We start from the raw sequence: 14380 nt of genomic DNA on the forward strand, positions 1-14380 counted from the left end.
ATCTGTCTCCAGAATCTGAACATTTATTATAGCCCACCCCCGCAACTCCCAAAGAGTAGAAACCTAGGAGCTGGAAACCCCGCACAACCTGGGTCTAAGTCCCACTCCAAGATGAAGTCTTTCAACTTCTTTTCAGAAGCTGGAGAGAATCCTTGGTTCCAAATTCTCCAATTGAGACACGATGAGAGAAGGTCCACTGGGGAATATGGCTCACTATCAACAGTCACAAGTCCAAAGAAGGGGACAACTGGAAGAGACCCCCGCCCGGAGCCTCACTCTCCGCCCTCCAAGTTCCCCTGGAGACACATGAAACCTCCACGACGTGGTTCAGGACCCCCAGCTCTTTCACTGCACCTGTTTGAACCGAGGAGTCCGGAGCCCCGCCTCTTACGCTCGCCAGGGGGCGGAGCCCCGAGCGACCCCACCCCGAGGGCGGAGCTTCGCCCTACGCGTCCGCGTCCGCGGTCCCCGCCCCGCCTCCTACGCTCACCAGGGCGTCGCACTACGCGGCCGCGTCGCTCACCTCGCCTCTGCCTCTCCTCGAGGCTGCGTGCGGGCCTTTGGGGTCCCGGGTTCTACGGGCCCAGAGCCGGTGAGTCCAGCCGCGAGCCCCACCGGCGGCGTCGCACGCCCTGCGCGGGTGAGGGCTGGAAGTCGCGTCCTCGTCGGTAGCGCCCCCCCACGCCCAGTTGGAAATGCAGGGCTTTCCCAGCTTTACTCTCATCACCTGTGAGCCGCGTGAACACTCCGTTACCGAACATTTTAGAAGCATCCCTCATGAAAACCTGTACCCGGGTCCAATTTTTCTTTCTTTTCGGCTGTTTACCACTTTTTAACCCACAGCCTACCGCCCCGCCCAACCCCCCAGGCTCCTGCAGTGACCGTCTGCCCCTTCTCTGCACCCTCCGCCTCTCCCGCACATCACCCGGAGGAGGCGTTGGGAAAAGCAGCCATTTTAGACTTCTGGGGAGTGGGGGAGGGGTGGGGAAGGAGGGTCGGTCTGCAGAGGAAAGGGGACGCCGGCGCCGCCCCCTCCTCTCCTCTTTTCTTTGTGGTCCGCTAGCCAGCCCCTTAACCAGCGTCGCGCGGTTCGCCGTTCGGGGGAGGGGCTCGAGGGTGGGCGGGGTGTCCCCTTGGAACCGGCGTCCCTTGGGCTTCTAGCCTCTTAAGGCTGTAACTGAGGCAGCTCGCGGCCAAGCTTTCCATCTCCATAAGTAAACCTAAAAAACACATGCCCTTGTGTCGAAAGAGCTTAAGGATCAGGTGCATTTCAGACGGAAGCTTTTCCAGAAGCTTCCTCCGTGGGAGAGGACCAGGGCGCAGAGCTGGCAGAAGTTCAGGTCGACTTAACTGCGGCGGCCGGTCTCCCTGCAGTCGGGCAGTTTTGTCAGGATACTCTGTCGAGTGTCTTGAAGGTCTGATTAGGGGCAACCACACTACATTTTAGTGAGTCTAAAGCACCATCAAAGTAAAAATACACATTAATGTTATGGAATGTGGTGCTAATTAAACAGTGAGAAAACATGGATTGTAAGAGACACCTCCATTTCTGAGATTTTTAAATTCTTTTCAGGATTACTGAAATGCAGTAGCTACCACCATGCCAGGAAGCTGCTTAGTTCCTTGGGTTTTCGTCATCATTTGCAGGTTTCTGCAGTTGAGGAAATCGGTGGATAAGAAGTATAAGCGTGGGGGGTGAATGCCTTCAGTGTCTTAGAAGCTGGGGTGCTGAGCACTTAAGACTCAAACATGTGAATTCCCCCCACACAGGACCCCAGTGGACTGCGATGATTTGGGGCAGGAAGAGATGGGGGTCCCAGGTGACCTACATCAGGGTTAAAATGAAACCCTAGCAGTTTCTCAGTTATCAGGGGTAATTTTCTCTAGTTAAGCTGGATGTGGTCTCTCCCTGATCTGACCTGACATGACCCCGTGACTTGTCATGGTCCTGAGTTCTGCGTGGTTGTTGCTTACAGAATGCTCCTGCTAACAGGATGGTCCTGGCAGGCTAAATCGGCATCTATGTCCCTTCCAGCTTTCTCTGTCCCAATCGTCTCTCCACTGAAAGAGGGGAGATAAGTACCAGCAGTGGGCTGGGATGATTTGGGAAGGCAGACGGAGGACGACAGAGAAAGCATGGAGATGAGTTAGGGCTGCAGTCCAGGAAAAAAGTTAACAAGGGCTGGCTTCTGTTCAGGCTGCAGGGTCACAGCGGAGGGCGCTTGTGGTGTGGTGCCCCTGGCATGTTGTTGGTGCTGCTTGGGGAAAGGTGAGGGTCTGGATGAGGCAACCATCCTTGGGAAACTGGCTTACACCCTGCTGCAGCTGGACTTTCTTTTTTAAAAATTTTGGGGGACATTTAATTTATTTTTATTATTTTTTTGGCTGTGCTGGGTCCTTGCTCTGCATGGGCTTTCTCTGTTTGCAGTGAGCCGGGGCTTCTCTTGTTACAGAGCACAGGCTCTAGGCACTCATACATTAGTAGTTGCAACACTCGGGCTCAGTAGTTGTGATTCACAAGATTAGTTGCTTCGTGGCATATGGGATCCTCCCAGACCAGGGATCGAACCCATGTCCCCTGCATTGGCAGGGGGATTCTGATCCACTGCACCACCAGGGAATTCCTGGGGTTTCTCTTTGAACTGACCACCTCCCTCCCCAACCACATTCCCTTTTTGGCTGTATGTGCTCTTAAAGTTGATGGCAAAAACAGTGGCTACTTGAAAGTTTGGAACCCACCAGAAATGCTGGAGAAACCAGCTAAGTCAGCAGTCTCTTTCCCCATTTCTGCCTGCAGGGATGCCAGAGGGGCCATCCGTGAGGAAGTTTCACCATCTGGTCTCCCCCTTTGTGGGGCAGCAGGTGGTCAAGACAGGAGGCAGCAGCAAGAAGCTAAACCCCACGAGCTTCCAGTCCCTCTGGCTGCAGGACACCCAGGTGAGTTCAGCGACTTCTAGCAGGTTCGTCCCACACCTCACCCCAGTGGGCCAGCTCCATCAACACAGCCTGCCCCTCCCCTTGGTTTCTCTCAAGACTTTCCCTGCTGTTAGCCCCTTGTCCCTGAGGGTAGCCACGCTGAGAATCCATGCAACTCCTCCTCTGACGTTTCTCAGCCTCAGGTCAGCGGCACAGTGGCCCGTGGAACTGTGCATGAGCTGGATATTCACATTCAGGGTCTGAAGTGATTCTGGTGACTCTAGCTGCGTCCATTGTGTACCTTTGGTTGGGAACAGTATTTAATTCTCTGGGGCCAGCAAGGAGGTGAGGAAAGAGCATTGTCTTTAAAATTTTTTTTTAATTTACTTTTTCATTGGTGGAAAATTGAGCATAGCCTTTTGTTCTGGGTTTCAGCCTGGCTCATCTTTGCCCTGAACGTCAGTCAGTATTCCCTAAAGGGCTCACATGGCCGCTTGCCAGTCTGATTCATGCCTCCCCCTCTGGCCTGCAGCTCACCCTGCCCTGGATCTCTCCCCAGTCATGTTGAACTATTTGGAGCTCCTCTCACAGCCCTTCTTGCTCATGGTTTGACATGCTGATCTTCCTTTTTCTCCCTTCTCCACCCCCATTGCTGTACCTTCATGTTACCATGATAATTCCTAGTCTCCTTTGGATTCAGCCTTGCCATCACATCCTTTGAGAAGCCTGTTCTGCCTGTACTGGGCTGGGGGAGTGACCGGGCTGTGCTTCCAGGGCACCTTATCTGTCCTCCTGTTGGCCCCTCATTCCTGAATTTGTCCTGCCTTTTGATTGGAGGAGACAAACAGGACAGGGGCTGTGACCTCAGCATTATTGTATTCCTGGCACTTAACTTGAGTGTCTGGTGCTTAGGAGACTTATGGTAATTGGTGGTCGAGAAACTAACGAGCTCTGCTGCTGCTTAGCTGTGTGCTCCTGAGCAAGTTACTCAAGCTGTCAGCTCTAGTGTCTGCTTGAGTTGTAAAATGGGGTAAACCACCTAGCAGTTAAAATTGAATTAAGTAGACTTTATACCTGGCACATAATAGGCACTCAGTAAATACTAGTTCTTTGTCTTCCGCCGTGCCCTTCTGTCTCTCTTTCCTTTCTCTCTCTCTGTCTCACACATACATCCCAGGCTATAAAACCTCAGTTAGAACTGAAAGATGTCTGTGAGAGGTCTGCTGGACCTTCACATGTGTTTTCTGCATTTGAAGGAGGGGCTCAGGGAAGGGAGAGTGGTTGGCCCAAGCTGACATAGGCTGGCAAGGGGCAGAGACTGGAGCCCACGCCCTCTGACCTCCACGTCTGCACGAGGGCACCTGTCCTCTTTGTCCACATTGTCCTGCAAAGTTTGCAGGACACAGGATTGATGTCCCTTTGTCTCTGGATCCCAGAGGCCTGCATTTTAGCACCTGCTGTCACAGAGCTGGCTTGTAGAAAGTAATTTTTCTATAACAGACTCAGAAGGCTGGCTAATCCATGAAAAAATTGGAAGCCATTCCTCTTGGGCATTCTAGAGTGGCCCTGCATCCAGCGTGCATCTCTTTCACTGCTGATATGATTGTTCCACTTGCTTCTAATCATTTTGAAAACTGTATACTAAGTGCTCATATGACTGGAGCAAAAAGCAAAAGGCAAGTCCCGAATACTCAAGTTGGGAAAGCATCATAGAAGAGGCAGGAGGGGAGACATTTATATTAGGATAAATGGCTGGATGCACCTCTGCCAGTCTTCCCCTTTCTGGGTCTAAAAGGCTCAGTCTTTGTGGACTGCAGTAGCAGAATACCTCACACTAGTTGACTTATAAGCAACAGAAATTTCTCACAATCTGGAGCATGGGAAGTCCAAGGTCAAGGTGCCAGCTGATTCAGTGTCTAGTGAGGACCAACTTCCTGGTTTGTAGACCACTGTCTTCTTGCTGTGTCCTCATATGGAGGAAGGGTGGGGGAGCCCTCTGCAGTCTCTTTTATAAGGGCACTAATTCCATGTATGAGGGCTCCATCCCCACGACCTGATTACCTCCTGAAGGCTCCGCCTCCAGACACCATCATATTGAGGGTAGATTTCAACATATGAATTTTGGGAAGACATAAGTAATTCTATACCAAGCCTTAGATCATGTTCATCTTTTTCTAGGTCCATGGAAAGAAATTATTCCTTAGATTTGATCCAGATGAAGAAACTGTGTCCCTGGGCAATTCCCCACTGTCAGAGCCTCTACAAAAAGGAGAGCAGAAGGACAAGGCCAGGCACCACCAGGAAGCCTCTGACCAGTCCTCCCGGTCCCCTGGAGGAGAGAGTGCTGTTCCCAGTGGAGACGATGGTCTGCAGTGTTTGGGAGAAGACAGTCCTGCAGGAGGGGCTGAGAGGTGGCTGCAGGTCCGCTTTGGTTTGTTTGGCAGCATTTTGGTGAACGAGTTCTCCAGAGCAAAGAAGGCAAACAAGAGGGGTGACTGGAGGGACCCTATTCCCAGGTGAGGCATGATCGAGTAGGCCATGGGCTGTGACTCTCTGCGGCTGTGCAGGTCTAGGGGTTTGCCTGGGCCAGACTCTGCAGGCATGCTTGGTGGTCTCCACCTGCGCTCTGGCAGCCCACTTCTAGGAGAGAGAACCCACTACCCTGGCCACCGTGATGGCAGGGAAACTGTGGTTCCCGGGAGAGGGGCGGGAACCACCTGACAGCTTGGAGAGTGGGGATAATTTCCCCAACGAACGTGGCCCGAGTTATATCTACTTTCTTTGAGTGTTTGGGGTCATTAAGTTTTTAATTGGATTATGATCAGGACAACAGCCTGTACATTTTCTACTTTTGGCATCAAAGTTTGCAGCCAAAAACATAATTGATCTTTGCTTACATTTTATATGCATAAATGAAGATAAAATGTTCATTAAAAGTAAAACATTCTGATGAAAACCAACCAACCGAAAAAAGTAAAACACTCTGTAAATGTTAAGAACAGGTAGTTGTTTTGATCGCTCAGATTTTCTCCATTCTTGCTTATTTTTTGTTTATTTAATATGCCAAACTCGGGAAGAGGAGCATTGAAATCCCCCACAGTAGTTGTGTTTTTATAGTTTCTCTCTGTCTCTCTAAGCACTTTAGGGGCTTTGTTTTGCTGCCCTGGGTCGCGGGCATCAGGGTCCCTGACTCACAGTTTCGTTGCAGCTACATTATTAAATAATCCTGTGCCCTCTGTCTGCCTTTAGACCTAATTCTGTTTCTCTTGATATTAACAGTGCTGTTCCATGTTTGGTTGGCTCACTTTCTGGACTTTTTTCCACTTGGTTATAGGTTCATTTTTTTTTTTTTTCACTTATTTTAGGTATGTTTGTTATCAACAGTGAATAGCAGGCTTCTGTATCTCTTTAAACTCAAACTGAAGCTCCTTGTTTTGAAATTGGGTAACTAGGCTATTTGGATTTTCTTTCATTTGGAGTCTTACTGTCACTTATTTTCTTCTGTTGGATTTATCAGGATTTATCACGTTTCTTTTCTTCCTTTTTTTTTTAAACCCCTGTTAATTTGGAAGTACTGCTATTCATCTTCATCCTGTTGGTAATAATCTTATCTTTAAATGATATCTGTCCCCCCCCCAGGTTAATAACTATCAATTTTTTGATAGCATTAAATTAATAATCTTCTCCTGTATTATTAATACTGGTGTTTCACTCACTCTCTTGCCACCCTCCCTCCAAGTTGAGACTTTTAAAATATTAGTATTTCTACTTCTATACTTTTCTGTCACTTCTACCCCATCTTCTGTGTCTGCTGAGCTAGTTTAGAATTTTAGTTCCAGATTGCTAATTAACTAAATTGTTAGTTATGTATAATTAAATTAAGTGGTATTAAAAACATATGAAGGGTGTCCTTTGTTAGGAGCCTGCTTCCCTCATACTTGGTTTACATTCTCAGGAGCTCTGCCATGACTGTAGACCTCAGATCGCACAGTGGAGTCACAGGGTCCTGTGCTGACCTCTTCATTCATCCTTTCCATCTCCCTCCACCTTGAGATCCTGCTGCTTTCATTCCCATTTGGGATGTATTTTTCCTTGAGTAGTCACCTCAGATGCCATGCAGAGGTGTTTTTCTGAGTCCTGTTCCTCTCAAATTGCCCCTTAACTTCCACATAAGGTGCGTGAGTCTTGGAGTCCAGCTGCAGCCTCTCTCCCCTCACAGAGTGACCCCCTGTCACTTATCGGGGTTCATGGAGGTTTCTCCTCTGTGTCTGCAGTTTAGGAAGCCCAGGGGAGCGAGTGTGATCTTGCCCAGGATGGGAGAGTTGTCTCCTTAGCATCGGCTCTCTGCCCTCCTTCCTAACAAACCCTGCTTTGTGCTGTAGCCACACCTCCTGAACTTGAGACTCTTCTGTACGTCCCAAGTTGTCTTCTATGTATTGTTGTGATCAGGAAAAAGGAGAGTATATATGTTTTCTTTTAATTAATCCATTTGGTGGTGAGAGTTTGACAGTTCTGGCAGAGCCGTCCCTTTTGTCCTCTGGGACCTGAGCTTCTCCAGGTTTGTCCTGCGTGGAGTGGGAGCCGTGTGTACACGTAGGACCAGATGCCGGTGGCATAACCCTGAGGACTGTGGCCTCTCCTCTCTTCCCAGGCTGGTCCTACATTTCAGCGGGAGCGGCTTCCTGGCCTTCTATAACTGTCAGATGACATGGCGCATCTCTTCCCCTGTGTTCAGTCCTGCCTCTGACATCTTGTCGGAAAAGTTTCACCGAGGACAGGCCCTGGAGGCTCTGGGCCGGGAGCAGCCCGTCTGCTATACACTGTTGGACCAGCGATACTTCTCAGGCTTAGGTATGGCTGATGGCAGAGGGTGGTCCCCGTGACGGACCTAGTGAGAAAGTCCCTTGTCTGGGAGGTGGGACACTGGGACCCACCACAGGTGTCAGGGCTCCTGGGCTCTACTTCCCTCTTTTTTTTTTTTGCCTTGTGGCATGTGGGGTCTTAGTTCTCCGACCAGGGATTAAAGACAAACCATGCCCCCTGCATTGGAAGCGCAGTGTCTTAACCACTGGACCACCACAGAAAGTCCCTTTCCTGTTTTTAAAATGAGGGAGTTGATCAGGCATTTCTGACCTCTCTCCTACCCTGATTATATTGTTAGTCATAGTTGGCCTGACAGCCTCCTGGAGCGTGACCATCTAGAGAGCAGGGGTCACATCCCTCCATCCTTTTTTTTTTTAATTGTAGTATATAGTAGGATCATGGCAGATCCTGCACCCAGAGGAGCACAGGCTTCTAGGAGCAGCCTTTGGGGTAAATTAGCAAGAGAAATGCTCTATAACTAGCTGCTATTACGGACAGTAATCATAACAGCTGACTTTTTCAGGTGACTGACTCCACCTTGCCAGGCACACGGCTCCATCCTTACTGTTCTTCTGCAGGATGGCCACTTACCAGTTTTTCCTTCATTCAGATGAAAAAATTGAAGCAAAAGACCCTTTGCTCTAAGGGCACAGCTGAGATACGAATCAGGTAGTCCACCAGTGAATTAGAGAGAAATTTTGTCTGAAGTGATTGGAAAGAGCAGTCTTTTTCACCCATCCATCGCTCCACACATACTAAAGGCCTGCCTGCCACCAAACCCACTTTCTCTCCTGGAGGAGAGTGTTAATAACCCAGCAGACTTGGACTCAACTTCCTGGAACTTAAGATAGACTGTGATAAATGCCTAGTGGAGGTTAAAGAAAATGCACTGTTGGGACATTTTGAAGAAACTTACTGATTCTGAAAGGAGAGGTCAAGGTTGACTTCACAGCAAATGAGACAGGAGTAGAAAAATAATAAAATAACACCTTCTCATCAAGCCAGTATTGTAAAGCAATCAATTAAAAATAAGTAAATATTTTAAAAAATTAAAATGCAAAAAATAACACCTTCTGAACACTTTCTATATTTCAGGCATTAAGCTTGACATTTTAAATAATAATAGCAGCTAGTATTTGTTATTACTCTCCACATACCAGCATAGTGCTCAACATTTGTATGTATGTGTGAGAATTCTCATTTACTCCCCACGAAAACCACGTAACCCACCCCCATTTTAGAGAGAAGGAGACAGAAGCTGAAGGATGGCAGGAAACTCACTAGGGTCAAGTAGCTGGGTCTGGTTGGGCCAGGATTCACAGCCAGGCACTCAGATTCAAGCCCCTTTTGTTAATCTCTTTGCTATTACATGGGCCACGTGTGAGTTGTATGTCATTTCATCTTTACAACCACCTCTGGGGTGTGTGCATGCTAAGTCGCCTCAGTTGTGTCCAACTCTGCAACTCTATGGACTGTAATCCACTGGACAGGTAAGTGTTAGCAAATCCTTCGCAGATGGGGTGACCGACTCAGTGCAGTGACTCCCTTGAGATTCCCAAGGACGCATGGTTGCTCCTGAGGTGCTCCCTGCGCTAGCTTTGCTCTGTTATATTAATTTTGTGGCCAGCTATTGTTATGGACTTTTGCCTTCCTTCGTCCCCTCCCCACCTTCTTCTAGGGAACATCATCAAGAACGAGGTCCTGTTCAGAGCCGGGATCCACCCGCTTTCTCCAGGCTCCCTGCTGGGTCTTCCGCGCCTTGAGGCCCTGGTGGACCACGTGGAGGCCTTCAGTGCGGACTGGCTGCTGGGCAAATTCCAAGGCACACGGCAGCACACGCAGATCTACCAGAAGGAGCAGTGCCCTGCTGGGCACCCGGTGGTGAGAGAGGCCCTGGGGCCCCCTGGGGGCTTCCAGAGGCTCACGTGGTGGTGCCCCCAGTGCCAGCCAAGGCTGTCAGCGGGTGAGCCCAAGCAGGTGCAGCCCTCCTAGAGCGTCCAGCCTCCTTCTGCATGGAGCTTTGCCCTGAAGGGACTGTGATGCCTGAGCACTGCAGACAGAGTTGTGGGCAGAGGTTGGGACTGGGCACAGGAATTGGGTGGTTGGGATGCGAGTACTGTTGATGTCCATCTCACTGGAGTTCAGTCTAAGGCAGTTTTCACGGAGTTTGATTTTGTTCTCTGCTGGTTTTGGTTAATTCTTTCTATTTGATCCCCATTGTGAAAAATGAGACAAGTCACAATGGCATTTTAGGGGAGACCTCACAAAATGACAGTGTGGCAGAGAAAATGGGAGACAGCCCGGCCCAGCACTGCTTTGCAGATGTTGTATTTGGTTTGGTTTTGGTTTTGAAACACTGGCTGGAGTTAAGATCCTCCATTTGAGAACCAGGAAAAGGGAATTATTATCTTCCTTTTTCCCCCAAGAGGGATCCAGGGCTGAGGAGGAAGTAACAGGAGAGTAGTGCTCGAATTTAGCCTCCCGATTGGACCCTTTCTGTGGGACAGAGACCCCAGGAGGTGAGAGACAGGATCAGGGAGCTGGCCACCTTCCTGGTGTGTCCAGTGGGTTATAGAAAAAAACAAAACAAACCTACTTGTTTCCTCCTCAAGGTGATGTATTTGTGACTGTTGACATGCTCACCAGTACAGGGATCAAAGTTGTTAGTGAAACCTCGAAGAAACCAGGGCATGAAAATAAAGCTGTTTGTTACTTTGTGTTGTCATCTTTATTTGGCAGGAAAGATTCTTTCACCGTACGTAACTGAGCTCTTTGTGAATGCACCGTGTGAGACGTGTTGAGTTGGTCAGATGGGTCTACTTACAAGGAGCGGGGCTGGGAGGAGGGCAGCCATGCACTCTTCACTCTTGTCTTTCTGAAGTCGTTGAGTTGCCCACGGTGGGGTGGGGAAAGCCACCTGATGGCAGGCATTGGCTGGGGGCCAAGGTGGTACCCACACAGGCCATTTGCTATAAGTCAGTGTCTGTGAGGGGCTGGAGTACAAGAAGGGCTGGGCTGGGCAGACATCACAGCCTGCATGTGAGTAGACACTCAGTGAGATTAATAGAAAAGGGAAAATGCTGTTGGCAGTTGTTGAGAAAAGAAGCCACAGAACTAGAAACAGCAGTGGAAGTGGAAAGGAGGAGAGATGGGAGGGTCACCATGGTGATGGATGTCAGCTGACTGGACATGGAAACAAGGCTGGGGACGGGCTGAGGATGGCTCAGGCCTGGCAGCTGAGAGCTAGAGGAAGCCACCCCCACCTTGCCCTTGAGATAGAAAGTCGGGGGAACTGAGCAGGTTCCATGAGGAGACAGACCTTGTGCACTGAGCTTGGGGTACTTGTACCTAAGCAGGGGGACAACAGCCAGGAAGCTCGCTGCTAGTGCAGGCTTGCAGACATGGATTTGGGAGCTTTCCTTAGAGCTGAGGGTCAGTTTGAGAAGGTTAACAAGGGTACTTGTGCAGCATGAGAAGGATGGAGGTCACAGGAGAGCCTTAAGATCTTTTGCATAAGATGCAAGAGATGACAGAAGCCAGCTGGAGATCAGATGGAACAGGAGGAGAGAACTGTGGGGGCAGCCAGTGGTGCACACGCTAGAGGAGAGGCCTCTGAATTTGACAGTAGGGCAAGTTTGAGGTCATGACCTTCAAGAGCCAGTTGTGCAGAATGGCAGCCAGTCTGTAGGGGCGGAGGACTGGGTGGGAGCCCAGTGAGCCGTGAGGGAGCCCCACTCTTCAAGAAGGTGGTCCTTGAAGGGAATGAGAAAGACGGTCACAGACATAAGTGATGTGAGGATGTGTGTATGATCGGGTGAGGGGGAAAACGGGAGGAAGAGAAATACCAATGCCAGCATGTAGAGAAGCCTGGGCTGGAGTAGGAAAAGAGAAACAGACACAGAGAAAATCAGCTGGAGGTGAGGTCTTTTGAGGCACAGAGTAGGAGTTAGGGAGCTTTTGTAACAGCTGTGAGCGGAAGTTAGAGCTCAAGGGAAGGTCGTAGAACTATGCTGGAGACCAGAGTAGTCGCTCCATTTCCCGACCTTGTCCAGCAGTCTCCAGTAGCTTAGGGTCAAAAAGAAGAGCTATGCTGGATGAACCCACAGTGGAAGGTTGTCAGGGTATGAATGGTAGAAAGACAAGAGGGCAGAGGAGATTCCTTATTTTATCATTTAAGTTGTTAAAATTCAAGCCATATAAAAGTTTATAGAGCAAAACATGGGAGAAGAATCCTCAGTCTACTCTGTCCTCTCAGGAACTGACATCATTTCTCTGACTTGAATCTGTAATGAGGAAAATAGTAGCACCTAGTTGTGAAGGTTGATGACTACATTGTCAGTTCTGCAGCAGAACTGCATGGACTGGGTTCCACGTGGAGGTGACAGGGGAAGCAGAAACATGAAAGAAACAGAAGCACAGAAAACATGGCTGCCATGCCCCCTCTGAGATATCATTCATCCTCCATCCGGCACCATCATCATCAGTCATCCGGCAGGAGGTTCTTGGCCGAAAGTCTGAGGTTAGTTCTGCGAGGAGGAAAGGAAGAGCCAGTAGAGGCCGACTGAATGAGGATGAGAGAAGATGGTGTTACAGAACCTGCAGGGCTAGGGTGGGGTGAACAGTGGGAATGACTCCTGTGGCCCGTGTGCCTGTTGGATGGGAGGAAAGGCTTTGCTTGATAGGCTGCAGGTGAGGGGTGGGGAGTCCAGGTTTCACTTAGAAGTAAGAGGTGAGATATTTGAACTCCACAGAAGTTAGAGAAAAGATTTACTTAAGAGCTGAAGTTTCATGATGCTTGACATTGTAAAAAGCTTGGAATTTAAATGTGAGGCTTCAGTGGCCTTCAGTTCAATTCAGTCAGTCGTGTCTGACTCTCTGTGACCCCATGGACTGCAGCACGCCAGGCCTCCCCTGTCCATCACCAACTCCTGGAGCTTGCTCAAACTCATGTCCATTGAGTCAGTGATGCCATCCAACCATCTCATCCTCTGTCGTCCCCTTCTCCTCCTGCCTTCAATCTCTCCCAGCATCACAGTATTTTCCAGTGAGTCAGTTCTTCATATCAGGTGGCCAAAGTATGGGGAGTTTCAGCTTCAGCATCAGTCCTTCCAATGAATATTTAGGACAGATTTGCTTTAGGATTGACTGGTTGGATCTCCTTGCAGTCCAAGGGACTCTCAAGAGTCTCTTCTCAGTGACCTTAGCCATTCAATAATTATTTAATTTTTAAAAAAAATTTTTGGCAAGTAAATAGGATTTATTAAAGAGAAGGAAAGTACAAAGCTCTCAGCATGGACACTGAGGGTGGTAAAGAGTCCCCCAAAAGGTGGGGATTATAGCAGTTTTATATCTTTATTAGTATTACATTTTTGGTTGCTTCCCTGGATCTGATTGCTGATAATTTATCAGACCAAAGACACATTGAAAAACAATGACAACCCTAGACAGTATATTAAAAAGCAGAGAAATTACTACAGAGGTCCATATAGTCAAAGCTATGGTCTTTCCAATAGTCATGTCCAGAAGTGAGAGCTAGACAATAAAAAAGGCCGAGTTCCGAAGAATTGATGCCTTTGAACTGTGGTGCTGGAGAAGACTCTTGAGAGTCTCTTGGACAGCAAGGAGATCAAACCAGTCAATCCTAAAGGAAATCAACCTTGAATATTTATTGGAAGGACTGATGCTGAAGCTGAAGATCCAGTACTTTGGCCACCTGATGCAAAGAACCAACTCTGAAAAAGACCCTGAAGGCAGGCGGAGAAGGGAATGACAGAGGACAAGATGGTTGGATGGCATCACCAACTCAACAGACATGAGTTTGAACAAACTATGGGAGATGGTGAAGGACAGGGAAGCCTGGAGTGCTGCAGTCCATGGGGTCACAGAGAGTCAGACACAACTGAGCCACTGAACAACAACAAAAGGACGCATTCCAAGAACTCAGGACAGAGGGTATAGCTTTAGGCTAATGGGGTGAGATGGTTATTGAAAACAAGACCAAGGTCTCAGAGTCCTACACTGACTGCCTAGCAATTTCTACCTCAATCCCCACCTCTAGAGATGGAGACTCTAAATGCCATTATGGGGAAAGGGGCAATGACCAATCTGGCTTCTCCAAGCTGTGTAGGGGCATCATGAAGGATGGCAGTTAGATCTTCACCACTGGGATGATCTAGTGAACCTCGGTATGTCATCTTAGGCTCTATTTCCATAACCATTTGAAGCTTGATAGCTTCAATGTGAGACATTACAAAGTGAGAGAGACAATTTAGAATACAAGGGCCAAAAAACAATATGAGCAAAATAAGACTTCCATTCAGGACCAGGGGTTTCCACCAGGTGGAAGTTGATACCCAGTTCCATAAGGTGGTCCCAAAAGGAGGAGTGGAATCAGCCATTGCCTCAGCTTGACTTTTCAGATCGTACATAGGTGTTGAAGGATCCCAGATGAGCCCCCAAAAGATTAAATGAGAATCTGAGTTCTTGTTCACAGAGCCGAAGAATGAACATCATGAACACGCAGAAACTCATGGTAGCAAGTGAATAGGATTTATTAAAGAGAAGGAAAGTACAAATCTCTCAGGATAGACACTGAGAAGGG

General features: G+C 48.7%; 1 protein-coding gene across 2 annotated transcripts; it reads left to right on the forward strand.

Moving 5' to 3' along the window:
* Positions 1-444: 444 nt before the first annotated feature.
* On the forward strand, positions 445-10496 carry NEIL2 (nei like DNA glycosylase 2). 2 transcript variants are annotated; one of them, XM_043487214.1, is made up of 5 exons: positions 445-592; positions 2798-2937; positions 5095-5432; positions 7568-7767; positions 9458-10496. In XM_043487214.1, the coding sequence occupies exons 2-5, from the start codon at positions 2800-2802 to the stop codon at positions 9769-9771; spliced, it is 990 nt and encodes a 329-aa protein (XP_043343149.1). In that variant the 5' UTR covers positions 445-592; positions 2798-2799; the 3' UTR covers positions 9772-10496. The 2 variants fall into 2 exon arrangements, with proteins under 2 accessions (XP_043343149.1, XP_043343150.1); XM_043487215.1 differs by having other exon boundaries at positions 483-640.
* The last annotated feature ends 3884 nt before the right edge of the window (positions 10497-14380 follow it).

This window comes from Cervus canadensis, chromosome 14 (genome assembly GCF_019320065.1).
Source record: "Cervus canadensis isolate Bull #8, Minnesota chromosome 14, ASM1932006v1, whole genome shotgun sequence".
Lineage (NCBI taxonomy): Eukaryota > Metazoa > Chordata > Mammalia > Artiodactyla > Cervidae > Cervus > Cervus canadensis.

Excerpts from the sequence above, each read along its gene's own strand:
- NEIL2 (XM_043487214.1), top strand. The coding sequence starts at position 2,800 with ATGCCAGAGGGGCCATCCGTGAGGAAGTTTCACCATCTGGTCTCCCCC. Across the intron at positions 2,938-5,094 it reads TCTGGCTGCAGGACACCCAG|GTCCATGGAAAGAAATTATT; the intron begins GTGAGTTCAGCG and ends ATCTTTTTCTAG. Across the intron at positions 7,768-9,457 it reads GCGATACTTCTCAGGCTTAG|GGAACATCATCAAGAACGAG; the intron begins GTATGGCTGATG and ends ACCTTCTTCTAG.